We start from the raw sequence: 17,800 nt of genomic DNA on the forward strand, positions 1-17,800 counted from the left end.
CTTTGGACTTAGTCTTCTTCGCCTTCTCTCTTCTCTTTTGTTCTTTCTTGCTTGTTCTTCACATTTGTTTCTCTGTCTTTCTCTCTCACTTTCCTCCCTTCTTCTTCCCATTTGTTTCTCTGTCTTTATCTCTCACTTTCCTCTAAGAGAAATATTCACAAGTGAAAAAGAAATTATACCTAACCTTGATGATAATAACAAGTAGTATGCCCTCCTGATGTGGGCATCATCTTTCAATTCTCAAAGGTGAAAAAGAAATTTTACCTTGATAATAACAAGTAGTATGCCCCCTGATGAGAGCAATCATCTTTCAATTCTCAAATTTATTGTTTATGCAGAAATACAGACAAGCCAAAAATACACATATAGTATTTAAATTTAATAAATTAATAGATTTTCGTTCTATTTTTGGATTATTATATTAACACCCTTAATATTGTGAAGACACCTCACATATTTAATACACTCCACATTTGTTTTTTCAATTAAAAATTATCTTAATATACCTTACATACTTCCCTATAATCCCATTACACTCCACATTCTCTACATACACCGTATATTTTTTTACATACACCACACATTTTCTATACATCTCAAGATCAAAATTATTTAAAATTGTTGATTAGCGGCAGTAGTGGCAGGATCCAGGAAGAGAAAGAGATAATTATACACCTCAAAGTGAAAATTATTCAAAATTGTTGATTAGTAGCAGTAGTGGCAAAATCATTTAATGTCTAGCAAACTGATATTATAAAACTTCAGTTTAATAACATAGAAAAAGGGGAAGGGGTTGGGTAAGAAGGGATGGGCATATACGATAGTGCAGGGGAGGTTTTCAAAGGTGGGGGTGTGTTGGATAATGAAGAGGCATGATCCAGGCAGAGAAAGAGAATGCTCGATTCAGTGGGGTTGTCGATACGCAACAAAAGTAAGCTTAAATAATTATCTTTGTCGTTGAAATCACTAAAATAATTAAAAATATGAAGTCTTACTTCATATTAAGCTTCCGAAACATCGATTTCGTGTTCTATTCGTTTAAAATAATTTTTTCAATCTACATGTTTGTAATTTCATTAGTTAGGGTTTTGTTCAACAATGAGGGTGTGAGGGGTTTTGATAGTTGAAAAAGATAAATAATACATTAAAAGTGATTTGGGAGGTAGAATTAAAAAAAATGAAAAATTACACAGAGTATATTTTTAATACTTAATTTTATATTAAGATAACACTTTTAAAACATTTCAATGAGAGACAAAATTAATACATGTGGAAGCTAACATCATTGATTTTTTTTCTCTAGAGTTTAAGTTACGAACATACCCTTAGAGTGGTAAGGGCTTTTCCCACTGTGCTCCTTTCTCTCTCTTTCTCTTTTCACACTTCTACCTCCTTCACCAGATTTGGTTGGCTGAACAAAGGAAAGATCAGATAGAGAAACAAGTTTTTGTCTTGGGAGATCAGAAGCAAGTTGAGCAGCCACAAGCAATAGATCTCCGCTGAGCATGCAATGGAAGTAAGGAATTCTCTGAAACGAAACTTCTAGGGTTCCCAAAACAAAGTTTGCCATTTTTGCTCAAATGTATGTCACCCTATATATAAAGACAAAAAATTTCACTATATTTCTATGAACTCTACTAGTTTTTAAACATATCAATGAGAGACAAAAACATGAAAACAACTAAAGCTCAGCTCAAAAACATAGAAACAATGTTTTAAAATACCAATTATACCCCTAAGGCTTTAAGGTTGTTAATAGAACACAACCCTCACAACTCTAACAAAATGAAAATGTGCCTTAAGATCAACCCATCCTCGATTATTTATGCAGAATCAGTTTTGAAACTATATGCAAAATCAATGTGTATCCTTTATTAGTAGAATCAGTTAAACTCGTACTCGACCATTTTTTGCAGAATCAATTCAATCTGTCTTCGACTATTTTTGCATAATTAGTTCAACCTGTCTTCGACCATTTTTGCAGAATCAATTCAAACCGTCATAGACAATTTTTTCATAATCAGTTTAGCCCGTCCTCGGACATTTTTGCAAAATTAGTTCAAACTGTCTTCAATATTTTGCAGAATCAGTTCAAACTGTTATCGACCATTTTTGCAGAATCAGTTCAACCCATAACTATAAAATTACGTGAATGGTTCAATTTACCAGTTATTTAGAGCAAGTGGTTAAAGAGTGTTTGGTTTTTTTTTTTTTTCCTACTAAGGCTCTTTAACTAGTTAAGTGCTTTATAAAGAGGGAATTGACTTCAACTTGTGTATGCATATATCATTCCTTCCCCATAAAAAAATAACAATTTCTCTATTACGGAATGAAGATGTGAAGAACCTATTGTTAGGAATGTCGGTACTACAAGATAGAGAATGCACAAGGTAAAGTAGAAAATGGACACTAAGAATTTATGTGGTTCGGCAATTTATGCCTACGTCCACGAAATAAGGATCAATCTTCACTATATGAAAAATATGAGTACAACAAGAATAGTCTTACCAAGCCAAAGACAATGCTTGATGGATACAAGAAAGTATGACACACACTTTCTATCACTCTAAACTTCACTCACATACAATGTGTAGTGGAACACTCTCACTCTCAAACTTGAAGTGGAACAACTCTTATAACTCTCACTCTTGGAGTGGAACACTCTTACTTCGGTTTTTCACACACACACACCATGATACATACATGCACCCCTATTTATAATTGAGTTTTGCCGACTTGCCCACCGACTTAGGCTTGCATGACAGCCACAATATTAGCTAGAACTTTCTAGCTTATGCATGCACTCCACCGATATGTATATTTGAACCAGATTTTTCTAGTTCCTTGGCATTTGATAAGATGCTAGAATTTTCTAGCATCCATCCTTTATGATGGGCTGATCCTTTAATGTCTTTCATCATGGGCTGGACCCATGGTATACCAACACCTATACATCAAATTTTAAAATTCAATCAATTCAACCTTCAAAAAAGAAAAATCTGGAGGTCCTTAGAGTTGATGGAGTGATTGTTTACATAATGTGGAGAGCAGAAGCTCTTCTTATTCTCTTCGAATGAGGTTGTCCATGTCTTTTCATTTACTCTCTGCTTGTTTGCGTCTTGTGCTCTAAAAAATGGAGCAATCTTTTTGTCCTGGGTCGTAACCAAAACAAAGCATCTTCACCATTTCTATTTCTCTGCATTTTTTTTAATGTGAGCCTAAGGGCATAAATTGCCTTTCACCTATTTTTTGTCTGCCACCGAAAGCAATAAGGGCTGATTTGGTATTACTGTGTTTTGAAAAAAATCTGTTTCTATTGTACTGTAAGAATAAGCAGCTGTAAAATAAAGCAACTGTGAAATAAAGCAGCAGAGTGTTTGGTAAACTTTTTTGTAAAAATACTTTTGGAAAAAAAATAGTATTATAGTGTTTGGTAAATTTTTATGTAAAACAGATGTGAAAAAAAGCTGATTTTTCAAAGCTAGGTTTTGCATCTTTGTATTTTTGGGTTTTTTTTTCACCCAAAACTGTGGAAAAAAAAAGCTTAAACTGAATGTTTACCAAACACAAAAAAACTCACAGCTTTTTTTTATATCCACTTTTTTCATAATCACCTCAGTACCAAGCCTAAATGGGCTCTTGAACTTGGCAACAAATTCAACAATTAGACAAACAAACAGACAAATTCATACATACATGCATACAAAAGAAAGGATTACTGAGGAACAAGGAAGCAGTAGAAAGAATTGAGGAGGAAGAGGAAGGCGGCTCCAGCCTCCAAGCTCTGATCATGTTTGCAAATTGAAAGTGAATCAAGAGAAAATTTTAATGGTAACCAAGCTCTTTCCTTTTTCTTGTCACTAATCAAATCCCTCGCGGCTTGCTTTTCGACTTCGATTACAGCTTCAAGTTGGGCAAGGTGGGATACAAGTGAACTCGATCAATACCCTCCGGAGAATTGTAGGCCCTTGTCAGCAAAGAATTGTAGGCGTTTGGGTATTTTTGTAATTTACACTCTAGGAAAAAATGTCAAAGATGTTATTTATTAACTTTTGTTTCTTTTTGAAACGTTTAAAAATGTTGTCTCAATAAAAAAAATTAAATATTAAAAATATCATCTATGTGAGATGCTAATTAAAAAACCTCTATTTTTTCTCTTCCTACAATCTCGATTTATAGTATTTGAATTGAATATATTAATAGGCACAAATAAATAAACAGGTGAAGAAAGAGAAATCGGAAAGAAATTTCAGAAAATCTCCCCTTGTAGAGAGCTGTGGGTGAGGGTTTCTGTCATATTACTCATGCAATGGTTGCTTGAGTTGATCTCTAGTATTTACGAGTCATCTCTCTTGTTTCAGAGTGTTATTTGATATTCAGAATAATACTTGGGTGTATTGAGATGAGCATCGGTTGTTCTTAGGAGAGTCTCGAGTAATGAGAATTAGAAAAATGGTAGTGTTATTTATACACTATTTTTTACTATTCACACAAATCTCTCAATTTTCAATCATAAGGTTGAAGAATTGAAAAAAATCAATGTCCAAAAATTAACAAGGGTGTGGAGAAGTAGGGTGCAAATCAGGCAAGTTAGATGGTCAACCCAACCCTAACCCAACATTCCTAATTCGGTTGAGTTGGGTTCGGCTCATGTGGGTTTATTCGAGTTCAAGTTATATAGCTTATATAATATGAAGTGTGACTGGTAATCTGTGCATGAGCAATCCGACTAGAAATCGAGTTGGGTTTGGGTTGACATGAATGAGCAAAGCATAAACCCAACTCAACCCAGTAAAAAATTGGATTGGGGTCAAGTTGGGTTTCGGCGAATTTTTATTTCATACTAACTCGCTCGGTTGGGTTTAAAATCAAATTTTGCATGAACAGATTCAATTTGAGCCAACCTAAGTTGCATCCCTAGTGAAAAGTAATACAGATGTGTGAAACCATTATTTTTACCAAAAAAAAAGAAAAAAAAAAGAAACAGAGTTCGAATGCAATACGATCAATTCAGCCTTTTCACACTATGAAAATGATAAAGTTCTAGAAAACAAAGAAAATACCACCATTAATTTGGCGTATTATACACATTGGTCAGTAAAAAATGAATTAAAAAGTCGTAATATCAACTTTACCTAATTAAGTTGTGTTCACACACTAACGATCCAAACAAAGGTGTCCAAAATTGACAACCCATTTAAAAAATACACACAAAAAAGAGCTGCAGCTTAATTAGGGTTTTGGATAAGGGATTTGGATCTGCTCCGAATTTTAGTGTCTAGATTTTAAAGATCAAGCAATTTAGGCCATACAAATCGAATTCAACGGTTTTCATTAACTTTTTCGTTGACCGACCTTACATAAACTAATGATTTGCTTTCTTTTCTGCACAAATATGCCGCCTGAATTACTTGATCCCTAAACTCTTTTCGTTGAGAAAACCTTGGGCTACGCTTCCCAGTGACGTCGACTTTCTTGATTCCCAGATCACTGTTCGGATCGATTTGGCGGCTTTTGACGCATTTGGAGTCTTGGACTTTGCAATTTGCTTTGCTTTGCATGTCGGCCCCTCCCCCCGAACAGTGTGACCCGACCCGTTTGGCATATAAACCGCAAAAGGCTTGGGGTAAGAGGTGAAGTGGATTGTTTCCGCGTGGTCGCCATTAATGATTGTGATGGATCTCTCACTTTCAGGATCTTGCATTTCAGCCCTTGGTCTTCCTTGTATTTATAGTTTGTCATTTAATTGCTACCTTTTTTTTAAGGATCTATGAAGTCCTTTTTTATATGAGGATTGATCTTTCTTGTGTTTTGGATGTAAGAATTATTTAAATTTGATACCTTAATTTATCGTAATATTAATCTGAGAGCTCATATAAAAAAACGACTTAACAGGTCCTCAAATGAGGACCTTAGGAGAGCATTTATATACGCCATAAACTAATAAATAAAAAAAATAATCTGTTAATTGATATCCAACCAAAAAAATTCATTTTGATATGCCATTTAATTTATCTTTTGTTTTTTTCACAAGCGATATTTTATACTAACAAGAGAAGAGAGAGTTTGAATTCGGAACTTAGTGGGTTAAAAATGAAGATTCTAACCACAGGCAATCCGCTACTTGCAATCACTTTTTTGTTATAAAGACGTGTTTTTAACATTCGTTTTTTTTAAGAGATGTTAAGAAATCACATAGGACATGCAAGTTGAACGTGGTCCTACATATCTTACCAACAAAAAACCACGCGGGCAATCCATATAGTATGAACAAGAGGCTACAATGCCAATAGAAACATCACACAAATCAATAGGAAAAATAACACTCGCAAGGACTGAACCTTGCAGGCTAGACAACTACATTAATAAGTGCCACGAGAAAAAGACCACACACGCTTTGATGATCTTACAGTTACTAGCAAAGGAATTACAAGGTATAACACTTGCAACGCTCCATTGGGGAATGCACATATTCCACGCCTTGTAAATAATAATTATTCTAGTAACGTTCTAAGATTTCTTTGGTGTACTATAGGTGCCAATTGCTTTTACAAAGATTTTCATGTTGTTCCCAACTCGCATAACCATCTCTCCCTTGCACAGTGTTCTACTCTTCACTAATCCCTGCAAAAGAATTGTAGACACGTTAACTAGCACCTAAATCAATATCTAGGCTGAAGAGATAACTGTGAAAGCACTGTCTATGATTGAAATTGTCCCTCCAAAAGTTATGTTCATCATGCTTGTTAGAATAAGGTTGAGAATTTGACAGAAAAATGACTTTGAGGCACGTTAATACGTTTTCCTTAAAGTGATATTTGCCCCCACTCTAATCTGAGTTTGCTAACGGGTCTAAAGCAAATCACTTCCAGGATACAACAAAGTTTGAAATTTTAGTTTAGCAAAAACTGAAATTCCCTTAAAATTTTCTAAAATGAAACTGTATGATTTTGATGGAGAGAAAGAAGATAAGAAAATATTGTTGGAAGAATTGTATGTAGGAATATGCAGCCAACATGGGCTATATATAGATTATATGGTGTCCGTTGAACTTAGTTCAAAGTGTACATAGAAAGTTCACTTCCTTTAACTAAAGTGTGTGAAGATCAAATAGATCTTTCCAGCATCCTTTCATTCCTACCGAATGGATGAAAGCCTGCTGCCTTTTCATATAAGTGTCTTTCACCAAAAAAGGCCTAACATTCTGATTGAATAATCCAAGGGACATATCTCTTGTTGTGCTACGGAACTGGTACCGTGCTTCTTCAATCCAAGGGACACAACATGGCACTGCAGCCATGCTTCTTTAATTTTCAGACACGCCAATTCAAAGGCACGGCCTGCTGCTAAAAGGCATATCACTGCCAGCCTTTCTCCCTTTATCCCACTGTCAACACCATATATATATATATATATATATATAATATTCAATTCCAAGAGACATGGCATTGCAGCCAGTCTCTCACGCAACATCATATATATATATATATATATATATATATATATATATATATATATATATATATATATATATATATATATATATTAATGAAATATACCAACAATGCTCGCAAGACGCACTCTGTATTTCCTCTTCCTATGGTCATTCTTTCCGCAATGAAAGCATGTCCCACTTTGTATTTCCTCTTCCAATTTCCACAATGAAAGCATGTCCATTTGGAGTATCTTGCTTTTTTCTTGACAACCTTTTCCTTACGATCGCAATCTTGCTCGCATTGTTTCTTTTGAAACCTTGTTCAAAATCAACACATACGTTAACCAACTTAGGAAGAGTATGGTTGTATCTATTCACCTTGTGGTTTACTACAAATTTGGTGAAGTCATCTGAGAGATGCGAGGAAAAAGTCCTGGGCCAATTTTTCAATGATCGGAGTTCCTAAACTCTCAAGATTTCTAAAGATCTCGATCATCTTAAATCCATGTTGTTGGACTGATGCCCCTTTAGACATTTTGGTGTTTAATAAACTACACACATTTGAGAAACGTAGGTTACTAGGCTTTGCTTCCGGCAATTTAGGCAAGTTATCAACCATGGCATCGAACCATAAGAGCACCTCCAGCGGGGGAGGTTGCTCGGGGGCCAGTGGGTCAAACAGTAGCAAATTGCTGGGGGGATGACCTCCAGCGTATGGAAGCCCGAGCGACAGGCGAGGCCCGAGGAGCAGGCCCGTCGAGGATTGCCAGCCCGAGAGCCCGAGGGCTGCGTCAGGCGCGCGCGTGGGCGCGAGTCGTCCGACAAAAAAACAGGGCAGGGGCCCGCGATTTCAGTTTTGAAAAGTTACCGTTGGGGAAGCCACGTGGCTTCCCCATGTCCGTTTGATTGAAACGGTCCTATTTTATGGGCCGTTGGATTTCCAACGGTAAAAAACATTTAAAAATCTAATTTAATTTCATCCGTTTGATCTAAGATCAACGGTCCACGTTATTAGGCTTTGTAAATTAAAAAAAAAAAAGAAAAAACAGTTTAAAAATCTAAAATGTTACCGTTGTGACACGTGGCACAATCTGGAGTGTTGGAATTTAAATTTTTTTAAATCCAACGGCAGAGATTAATTAGGTGAATAAAAATTAAAAAAAAATGTAAAAAAATTCTTAAAAATCCGAAAAAAAATTATGAAAAATTATAAAAAATTTTGATTTCACTTCACCTATAAATACCTTCTCATTATCTTCTACCCTACACCACAATTTCATATTTTCTCAACTACTTTCAACCACATTCCTATCTTTCTTTCAAAGTTTCAATCCAATTTTTTTCCAACAAAATGACTACTCAACCAGGTACGAATTGGACGCTTCTTGAAGATGTTGCGTTGTGTACTAGTTGGGTTCAAGTAACTCATGATTCGATTACGGGTAATGAGATGCAGTTGCGAGAAATGTGGAGTCTTATTCATACCAATTATCTTGAGAAAATGGGTGGGCAAAGAACTAAGGAATCGATGTCCAGTCGTTGGAAATTACTTAGTCAATCGTTTAGTACGTGGAGAGACGCCTTGGCACAAGCTAGTGGTAATCTTCGAAGTGGGGAAAATTTAACGGATCAGGTAACAATATATTATTTATTTGTTAGCTACTTTCATTATATTTATTTGTTTGTATTATTTATTTGTTATCTTCTTTCATTATAATTATTTGTTAGCTACTTTCATTATATTTATTTGTTTGTATTATTTGTTACCTACTTTCATTATAATTATTTGTTAGCTACTTTCATTATAATTATTTGTTTGTATTATTTATTTGTTACCTACTTTCATTATAATTATTTGGTTGTATTATTTATTTGTTACCTACTTTCATTATAATTATTTGTTAGCTACTTTCATTATATTTATTTGTTTGTATTATTTATTTGTTACCTACTTTCATTATAATTATTTGTTAGCTACTTTCATTTATAATTATTTGTTTGTATTATTTATTTGTTACATACTTTCATTATAATTATTTATTTGTTACCTATTCTCATTATAATTATTTGTTTGTGTAGGAACTTCAAGCACAAGCTTGGTATGGTGCCAAAACCAAAAGCAAAAACAAAACATTCACCCGGTTTGAATGTTGGAATATTGTCAAAGATTGTCCTAAATTTAGAGTTGTGCATGTCGGTCCAGAAGTTTTCATGAACAGCACCCCTCTACACTCTACACCTGAGCATGCCTCGCATGATCATGATGAAGATGATGAAGAAGTGCCTGAAACGCCCCCCGTTGAACAAGCGTCGGGGTCGACCCGTTATCCAATTAGGCCTCAAGGTAAGAAGGCTTCAAAGAGAAAAGGTAATGCTTCCAAGAATGATTATGCAAAGTATATGGAAGATCTTGCCCGCCAAGGTGAATTGAATTTGGCCCGGGAAATGGCTAAATTTGAGGCTGATAAGGCTAGAGAGGATGCAAAAGCTGCAGCTTTTGAGAGAAAATTTGAAGCTGATGAGAGAGAAAGAGAACTACTTCGGCAAGAAAGGGAACATAGAAGAGAAGAAAGAATGGCTGAACGAGATCGTGACATTATGAAGGAGCCTTTAGAAGGGAAGTCTCCAGACTCTAAATATTTTTGGAAGTCAGAGAAAGCGGATGTGTTGCGAAGGAGGCGTGCAAGAGAAGCGAGAGCAAGAGGAGATGGTCCTAGCACCACAAGAGAAGATTATCCTAGCATGACAAGAGAAGATCATCCTAGCACCACAAATTGGTTAGGTGATGGTTATCATCCATTCACGAACCCATAATTTTCCAATCAATTCGGGTTGTAATTTCTTATTCGGGTTGTAATTTCTTATTCATTGAATAGAGTACTTTATGTTGTTTCCAATTTATTGAACTTAGTACTTTATTCAAAACACATTTAAACACACCAAATAAAATAACATCAACACACCAAATAAACACACCAAATAAAAACAAACACCAAATAAAATAAAATTACATTTCAACTCACTAAATGAACTAAAAAAACACACCACATAAAATAAAATAAACACACCAAATAAAAACAAACACCAAATAAAATAAAATTACATTTCATCTCACTAAATGAACTAAAAAAACACACCACATAAAATAAAATAAACACACCAAATAAAATAAAATTACATTTCAACTCACTAAATGAACTAAAAAAACACACCACATAAAATAAAATAAACACACCAAATAAAAACAAACACCAAATAAAATAAAATTACATTTCAACTCACTAAATGAACTAAAAAAACACACCACATAAAATAAAATAAACACACCAAATAAAAACAAACACTAATGAACTTAAGTATCGTCAGCACCCCTCAATTCCCACTGGTGCTCTATCAAGTCAAGTTGGCGGGCATTGTGCATATTTGACCTTTGAAGTGCAGTATATCGTTGGATGATCCTTTCATTGTAACGTCCATCCCTTTCTAATGGCTCATGTTGCACGGGCTCATCGGTGGCGTCATGAGCACAATATATACGTGTTCTTGAATTGTTCATCGTGTCTGGCTCATATTCATCAACGGCTTCATAATCGTACTCATCTTCCACAATCATGTTGTGAAGAATGATGCACGTCATCATGATGGATCGAAGCGACTCTACATCAAACAATCTGGCAGCACCCCTGATGATCGCCCAGCGAGCTTGGAGGATACCGAAACAACGCTCCACATCCTTCCTGCACCCTTCTTGACATCTTGCAAAGTGTTTTTCCTTTGCACTGCGCGGACGTGGCACTGTTTTGACAAATGTTGACCACCTTGGGTAAATGCCATCAGCTAGGTAGTATGGCCCGTCGTACATACGTTCATTGACCTCATACGTGACTTTTGGTGCATTTCCTTGCAGGACATCGTTGAACACTGGGGATTGGGCAAGGACGTTGAGGTCATTTTGAGCTCCCGGAACCCCGAAAAAGGCGTGCCAAATCCATGTATCAAAAGATGCCACCGCCTCCAAAATGATACTTTTTGATCCTTTTCTGTCCCCATAAGCGCCTTGCCATGCACTTGGACAGTTTTTCCAAGTCCAGTGCATACAATCAATGCTTCCAATCATCCCTGGAAAACCTCGCATCTCGCCTTTCTTCAGAAGCCTTTGCAAGTCCATATGAGTAGGTCTCCGGAGGTACTCTGCGGTGTAGATAGATTCGATTGCCGAACAAAACCTCATGAGGGACTCAAGAATGGTTGATTGTCCCATCCTCGTTATCTCGTCCACTTGGTCTGCAGCTGCTCCATATGCAAGCATCCGCAAGGCAGCAGTAATTTTTTGCTGAGGCAGGAGACCCATAGCACCAAAAGCATCCGGCTTTTGCACAAAGTAAGAATCATGGTTGCAAACAGCGCCCATGATTTTGTTGAACAAATGTCGTTCCATTCTAAAACGACGTCGGAAGTATGTTTCAGGGAATGCACTGTTACGGACAAAATAATCGTCCAAGAGCTCCTGACCTCGTCGTTGCCTGTTTCTATCAATGTTTACAGCACGGTTGGGCCTGCAGATATGAGCCACAGCTTGGACGACTCGACGGGATTGTGAGGCTCCTGCCATTCTTGATTCGTCATCTCTCCGTCTACGCTCGTCATCCTCTTCCATCTCATTTTGGGCCCAATCCCTAACATTGAACATTCCTTGTGATTGGTTAAACAATTCTTCCTCTTCTTGCTCGATTTCCCACATCATCTTTGAAGAAGAAGAAGAAGACATTGTAAAAAGGAAGCAGAAACTATGAATAATGATAGGGATTTTGGTGAAGAAGGAAGCAAAAACTATGAATAATGATAGGGATTTTGGCGAAGAAGGAAGCAGAAACTATGAATAATGATAGAGATCTTGAGAAAATTGGTGTGAGATTTATGAGGATGGATGGGGGATTATATGGAGGATTTAGAAGGGATTAGGTTGTAGATAATGCCACGTGGCATACCGTCATTCGTTAAAAATCTGGTGGAAATCTATCCTCAAAGATTGTAATCGGATTGTGACACGTGGCACTACGTGATTGGTTAAAAATCTTATCAGAAATCCATCACCAATAATTGTCTTTTCAGATAATGACACGTGCCTTGACACAACGATTAAAAATCTTATCGGAAATCCATCACCAATAATTTTCTTTGCGGATAATGACACGTGGCGCAACGAGAACGATTAAAAATCTTATCCGAAATAACAAATATAATTATTTTGAATTATTTTATAAATACAAAAATACAAAAATTTTATTGCTATTGGCTTTTCGGATAATGACACGTGGTGCAACGAGAACGATTAAAAATCTTATCCGAAATTACAAATAAAATTATTATGTATTATTTTATAAATAAAAAAATATTAATATTTTATTGCCAATTGCCAGGGCTATTCAGTGCAGGGGTGGAGATGCAAAAGGCAATTGACAGGGGAATGCACTATTCATTAAGGGCAGTTACTGTTCACTAGGTGGATTAAATAGTGAATTGCCTGGGGGGAGGGCTCCTACACTGGAGTTGCTCTAAGGTCAACCGTACGTGACCCTTCAGTCTCAAGTCATCTGACCAAGATACTGCTCGAAGAAAAATGTTCGCCTAGTAAAACTATACATCTCATGACAACCAAAATACATGCAGATTGTACAATGTGCTACATTGTTTCTTACATAATACCCCAAAGAAGAATACAAAATTATATTGAGACCCTTACATCGATTCCAAAGCAAAGCTTGCACCATCGTCCTGTCACAGTAGTACACTGTCTCTAAGATCTTCCTCAAGTAATTTTGAAATACGCAATCATTTCACAACGATTTTTATTGATAAAAATTTGACGTTATGTCATGGATAAATTAGAAAAACTAAAATAGTTGAAAATGAGTACATTTGCGGCTTGATCATGAATCATGCAAATCAAGATGGATTGGATTCTGTTTGAAAATGAGTAATTTTGACATCATTACTATTTGAGTCTTGACTTGTTTGATTGGATTCTGTTGAATGTTAGTGGAAATTTACCTCGATGATGACTTGCGAATCCAGATAAAGAAATCTCCACTGGAATGAGACTCGGTCTCTGAGTTCCATATTGGGTTTTGTAAAAGATAAGGGTCAAATTTAGCAAGACACAAGAAGTTGTGGGTAGGTAGGTGAAAAAGATGAAGAGTAGAGGGGTAGAAATGCAAAATAGGAAGAAAATTAGTGATGACTAATGAGAAGAGAAGATATAATATGTAACCTTTAATATCACTCGTTTTCGCTCTTTCTACATTTTCAGCTTCTCTTCCAGTCCATGTGGGCTGCGGCTTAAATTCTTCTCACTGCAGCTTCCCCGCTACTTCCTCTTTCTCTTTCTTGACTTCTCCTTCTTCTTCTTCTTCTTCTCTCTCTCTCTCTCTCTCTCTCTCTCTCTCTCTCAGTTGTAATTTCTAATATCTAATTTTTGGTTAGAAAGATTCGTTGGTTTGTCGTTCATCATCGTATAATTGGTGAGTTCTAATACATATTTTAATTTTTTTTGTTTAATTTTTTTGTGTGCATATGATCATACTCTTTTTATTGTTTTACTTTTATTAAAATGTTGAGTTCAGAATTTGGGAAATATAATTGTCTGAATCTGGGTTTTAGTTTTTTTTTATACTTTGCAGTGAGTGTGAATTTGCAGAATTATACAAAAAGACTGTTAAATTAAATCAGCAAATCTGGCTTTAATTTTTGTTGTTTGAATTTTCTATTTGTGCTAGGAGAAATAGTAATAATAATCTTGTTCATATTGCTAAGAAATTTTGTGGGGTTTTAATAAATGGATCTTGAAATTTTGTACTCATTGGTGTATTGGGTTTTTAGGTTTTCTGTGATTTGCATGTGTAGCCTTGGGGAATATTCTTCTGAATATTTTCGGTAAAAGATTTATTTTAATTTTTGGTTTGTTATGTGAATAATTCTGAGATTAGTAGTTGACAGAAGTCTTTGGGTTTTTCATTCATGCATCAGCTAAGCAGATTTTATTCTTATGAAATCTGATTGAACCGGTTTTGCTGAGTAGAGTAGTTTTATCCTTTTGACTTGTTGTGAATTTTGGCTTGTTGTGAATTTTGGATGGATGAAATTCTTGAAATCCTAGTGTTCTGTTTCTTCCGTAAAATTGAGATTTTTCGGTCGAAGTTCCAAGCAGTCTAGGAGAGTATTATGGTAATTTTCTTTATGGTAGGTTGTTTATTCAAGTTTATGTCATGAAGTGGGGTAAGTCTTCAATAGTTGGGACTAGCCAGTAGTATGGCTTTCAATCCATTAGATTGGCAAGTAAGCAAAAATAGTATTTCTTCGGTTCAATCCTGACTGTTCATGCCACTTAGTACTACGGTCTAGTAGTATTCCTCTTCACTTGCTTGGAAGTGAGAGGTCTTAGGTTCGATTCTCGCCAAAGGCGAATTTGAACCGCATTATTGCTAGTCCATTGTGAGGCTAAGCTCACCCCCCCCTCTTAGTGTAGATAATATCATTTGTTCATAAAAAAAAAAAACTTGACCATTCATTTCTCGTACTACTAAGTAGTCTGGACTATTGAAGAAAAATTGCATGCAGTTTAGTATGTGAATTTTTTAGTTTATGTAGTTGACCGTAGTTTGGTTATTTTATACAGGATCAAGAAACATGATTCTCGGTTCGGCTTAGAGATCATATATCAAAATCTTTTTCTAGGTGGAAGAGATGGTTGCAGAATCATGGTTTCGCAGTCTGTGGAAGACTAAAAAGAAGCGTGAGGCTGGTTCTGAGAAAGCAGTGATTGGAGTTTTGGGCTTTGAAGTTGCAAGCTTGATGTCTAAGCTGGTCCATCTATGGCAATTTCTAAGCGATAAACAGGTTGCTAGGCTTAGAGAAGAAATCACAAATTCAGTGGGCATAAAAAAGCTTGTGTCAGAGGATGACGATTTCATTGTAGGGTTAATATGCGCTGAATTGTTTGAGAATATGGTCCATGTGGCAAAATCTGTCGCTAGGCTTGCGAAGAATTGTACGGATCCTGCTTTGAAGAGTTTCGAGAATGCGTTTACTGATTGGATAAATCATGATGTTGACCATTATGGATGGGAATTTTCTTTCAAGCGGATGCAACGGAAAGCTAAGAAGATGGAGAAGTTCGTTTCAATAAATGTAAATTTATATGAAGAATTGGAAGTGCTTACAGAGCTTGAACAGACTTTGAGGAGAATGAAAGGAACCGATGAGTTAGATGGGTTAAATTTGCCCGAGTTTCAGAAGAAGGTAGTGTGGAAGCGGCAAATGGTGAAGAATTTGAAAGATATCTCTCTGTGGAACAGGACTTATGATTACATAGTCCTCCTTTTGGCAAGAGCACTCTTCACAATGTTCAGTAGGATCAAGCATGTCTTTGGAATTCAACAAATGGCAGACGCTGGTCATACCAAGGATTCTGGAATTATTAATTCTGATCACATTAATCGTAGCAATTCAGTTTCTGCACTAGTGCCATCTTCAGCACGTCCATCTGAGAATGGTCTTCCAAGATTTGCTTCAGGGCCTCTTGGAAGGTTTCGTAACATATCAGGGCCAATTTCGGAAACAAAGAAAATGAACAATTTCTATTCCGGTCCCCTTGGTGGCTCAACTGCAAAGTCCGGTCCTATTTCAGGAAAGAATAGAGATGTCAACTTTTACTCGGGCCCTCTTGAAAGGTCAACAACAAAATCAGGCCCAATTGCTGCAACAAATCGAACCATCAGGAAGTTGTGGAAGTCTCATGATCATTCACTCCCTAATCATGGGAAGAAACCACATACAAAGTCGAATAGGTTGACTCAAGTTGGACCTTTCAGAGGATGCATGATAGGTGCAAACAATTCACCTGTCGCCAACGGCTACTCAAATTCAGATGGTATTCGTTCATCAATTCTCAATGTAGCCAGAGATACCAACGGCAACGTTCTAGCCTCTGGCAACAAAATTCATCCTGGCTCGTCAATCTTTAGTTCCAAGGGCAGGTTGTTGGATGCTCCACCTGAAACCCTTGGTGCTGCTGCCTTAGCACTGCACTATGCTAATGTTATTATCGTTATTGAGAAGTTAGTCGCATCTCCTCACTTGATTGGTCTTGATGCAAGAGATGACCTGTACAATATGTTGCCTGCAAGCCTCAGAGCTACATTAAGGGCCAGGCTAAAGCCTTACAGTAAGAGCTTGAGTTCATCCGTTTACGATACAGTTCTTGCAGGAGAGTGGAACGAGGCAATGGCAGGAATATTAGAGTGGTTGGCACCTCTAGCTCATAATATGATTAGATGGCAATCCGAGAGGAGCTTTGAACAGCACAACTTGCTTTCCAGGACACATGTGCTTCTGGTACAAACCCTTTACTTTGCGAATCAGCAAAAGATCGAAGCAACAATTACAGAGCTGCTTGTTGGGTTGAATTATGTCTGGAGGTTTGGCAGAGAAGTCAATGCAAAAGTTCTATTAGAGAGTGCAAGCAGTACGATGTATGATGAATTTTTGGATGTTGATGGGTAGTATGATTTCCAGATCATGGAAACTACCACGTTGATTCAGCGACTAACCACGTTAAGCAAATGCTTTTACCTGGCTAGGCAATGAGATTCCGGAATGCTGTTTGGACAGATTGATCAATGCATGGTCCTGGAGAGACGGCCACTACTTTCAATATAGATTGTATTAGAAGGCATCCTTGATAAGATAAAAGATACAGACAGAGCTTGCAAATATTCGTTCTTTTGGTGAGATTTCTAGCCAGTGGAATATGGCTCTTCTATTCTTCTTGCTTCACACAGCATGGTTTGCCATATTTAATTAAGCTGTGTATATTTATCAGCTATACGTTTTTTTTTTTTTTAAATAATGTTTGTATATCTAGCAATGGCATAAAGGGTTTTCTCCATGTTCCTTTTTTAGCGAATGGGGGCGTTTGTTTGCCCTCTGGAATAGACTGGACTAACTATTAGCCCAGTCCGGTGTTTGTTATCATCCGGGACTAGTGTTAATGAGACTAGCCCGGACTCGCCTACACTAAAGGTTCTTAGCGAGAGTCCCCGAAAACTATGGGACTAGCTAAGACCTCTCCCTGCTTTCTGTTACACTCTCTCTTTCCTCTCTCCTCGCCTTGAACTCAAACCCAAAATCAGGCAGATTCGTCACTCACTACGCCGCGTATCTCGTGTTTATCATCGATCTCGCAGTCAAGAGGCAACAATTCTTTTCTGCTCAGATCCTCGGCTTGCTTGACCTCCGCTCGACCGTGCCTTCATCTGCCACGAAATCGTCGCCAAATTCCATGACGCCCACCAAAACTCAGATACG

At 36.8% G+C, this 17,800-nt stretch overlaps 2 protein-coding genes across 2 annotated transcripts; both read left to right on the forward strand.

Annotated features, from left to right (window-relative positions):
• The first annotated feature begins 8,663 nt into the window (after positions 1 to 8,663).
• LOC139197540 (uncharacterized) lies at positions 8,664 to 10,332 on the forward strand. Its single transcript, XM_070825194.1, has 2 exons — positions 8,664 to 9,068; positions 9,515 to 10,332. The coding sequence occupies exons 1-2, from the start codon at positions 8,787 to 8,789 to the stop codon at positions 10,247 to 10,249; spliced, it is 1,017 nt and encodes a 338-aa protein (XP_070681295.1). The 5' UTR covers positions 8,664 to 8,786; the 3' UTR covers positions 10,250 to 10,332.
• Positions 10,333 to 13,710: 3,378 nt separating this feature from the next.
• LOC103416478 (uncharacterized) lies at positions 13,711 to 17,381 on the forward strand. The gene is made up of 2 exons (XM_008354720.4): positions 13,711 to 13,956; positions 15,111 to 17,381. Exon 2 carries the CDS (start codon positions 15,179 to 15,181, stop codon positions 16,994 to 16,996), a length of 1,818 nt encoding a protein of 605 aa, XP_008352942.3. The 5' UTR covers positions 13,711 to 13,956; positions 15,111 to 15,178; the 3' UTR covers positions 16,997 to 17,381.
• Positions 17,382 to 17,800: the final 419 nt, after the last annotated feature.

This window comes from Malus domestica, chromosome 07 (assembly GCF_042453785.1).
Source record: "Malus domestica chromosome 07, GDT2T_hap1".
Taxonomy (NCBI): Eukaryota; Viridiplantae; Streptophyta; class Magnoliopsida; order Rosales; family Rosaceae; genus Malus; species Malus domestica.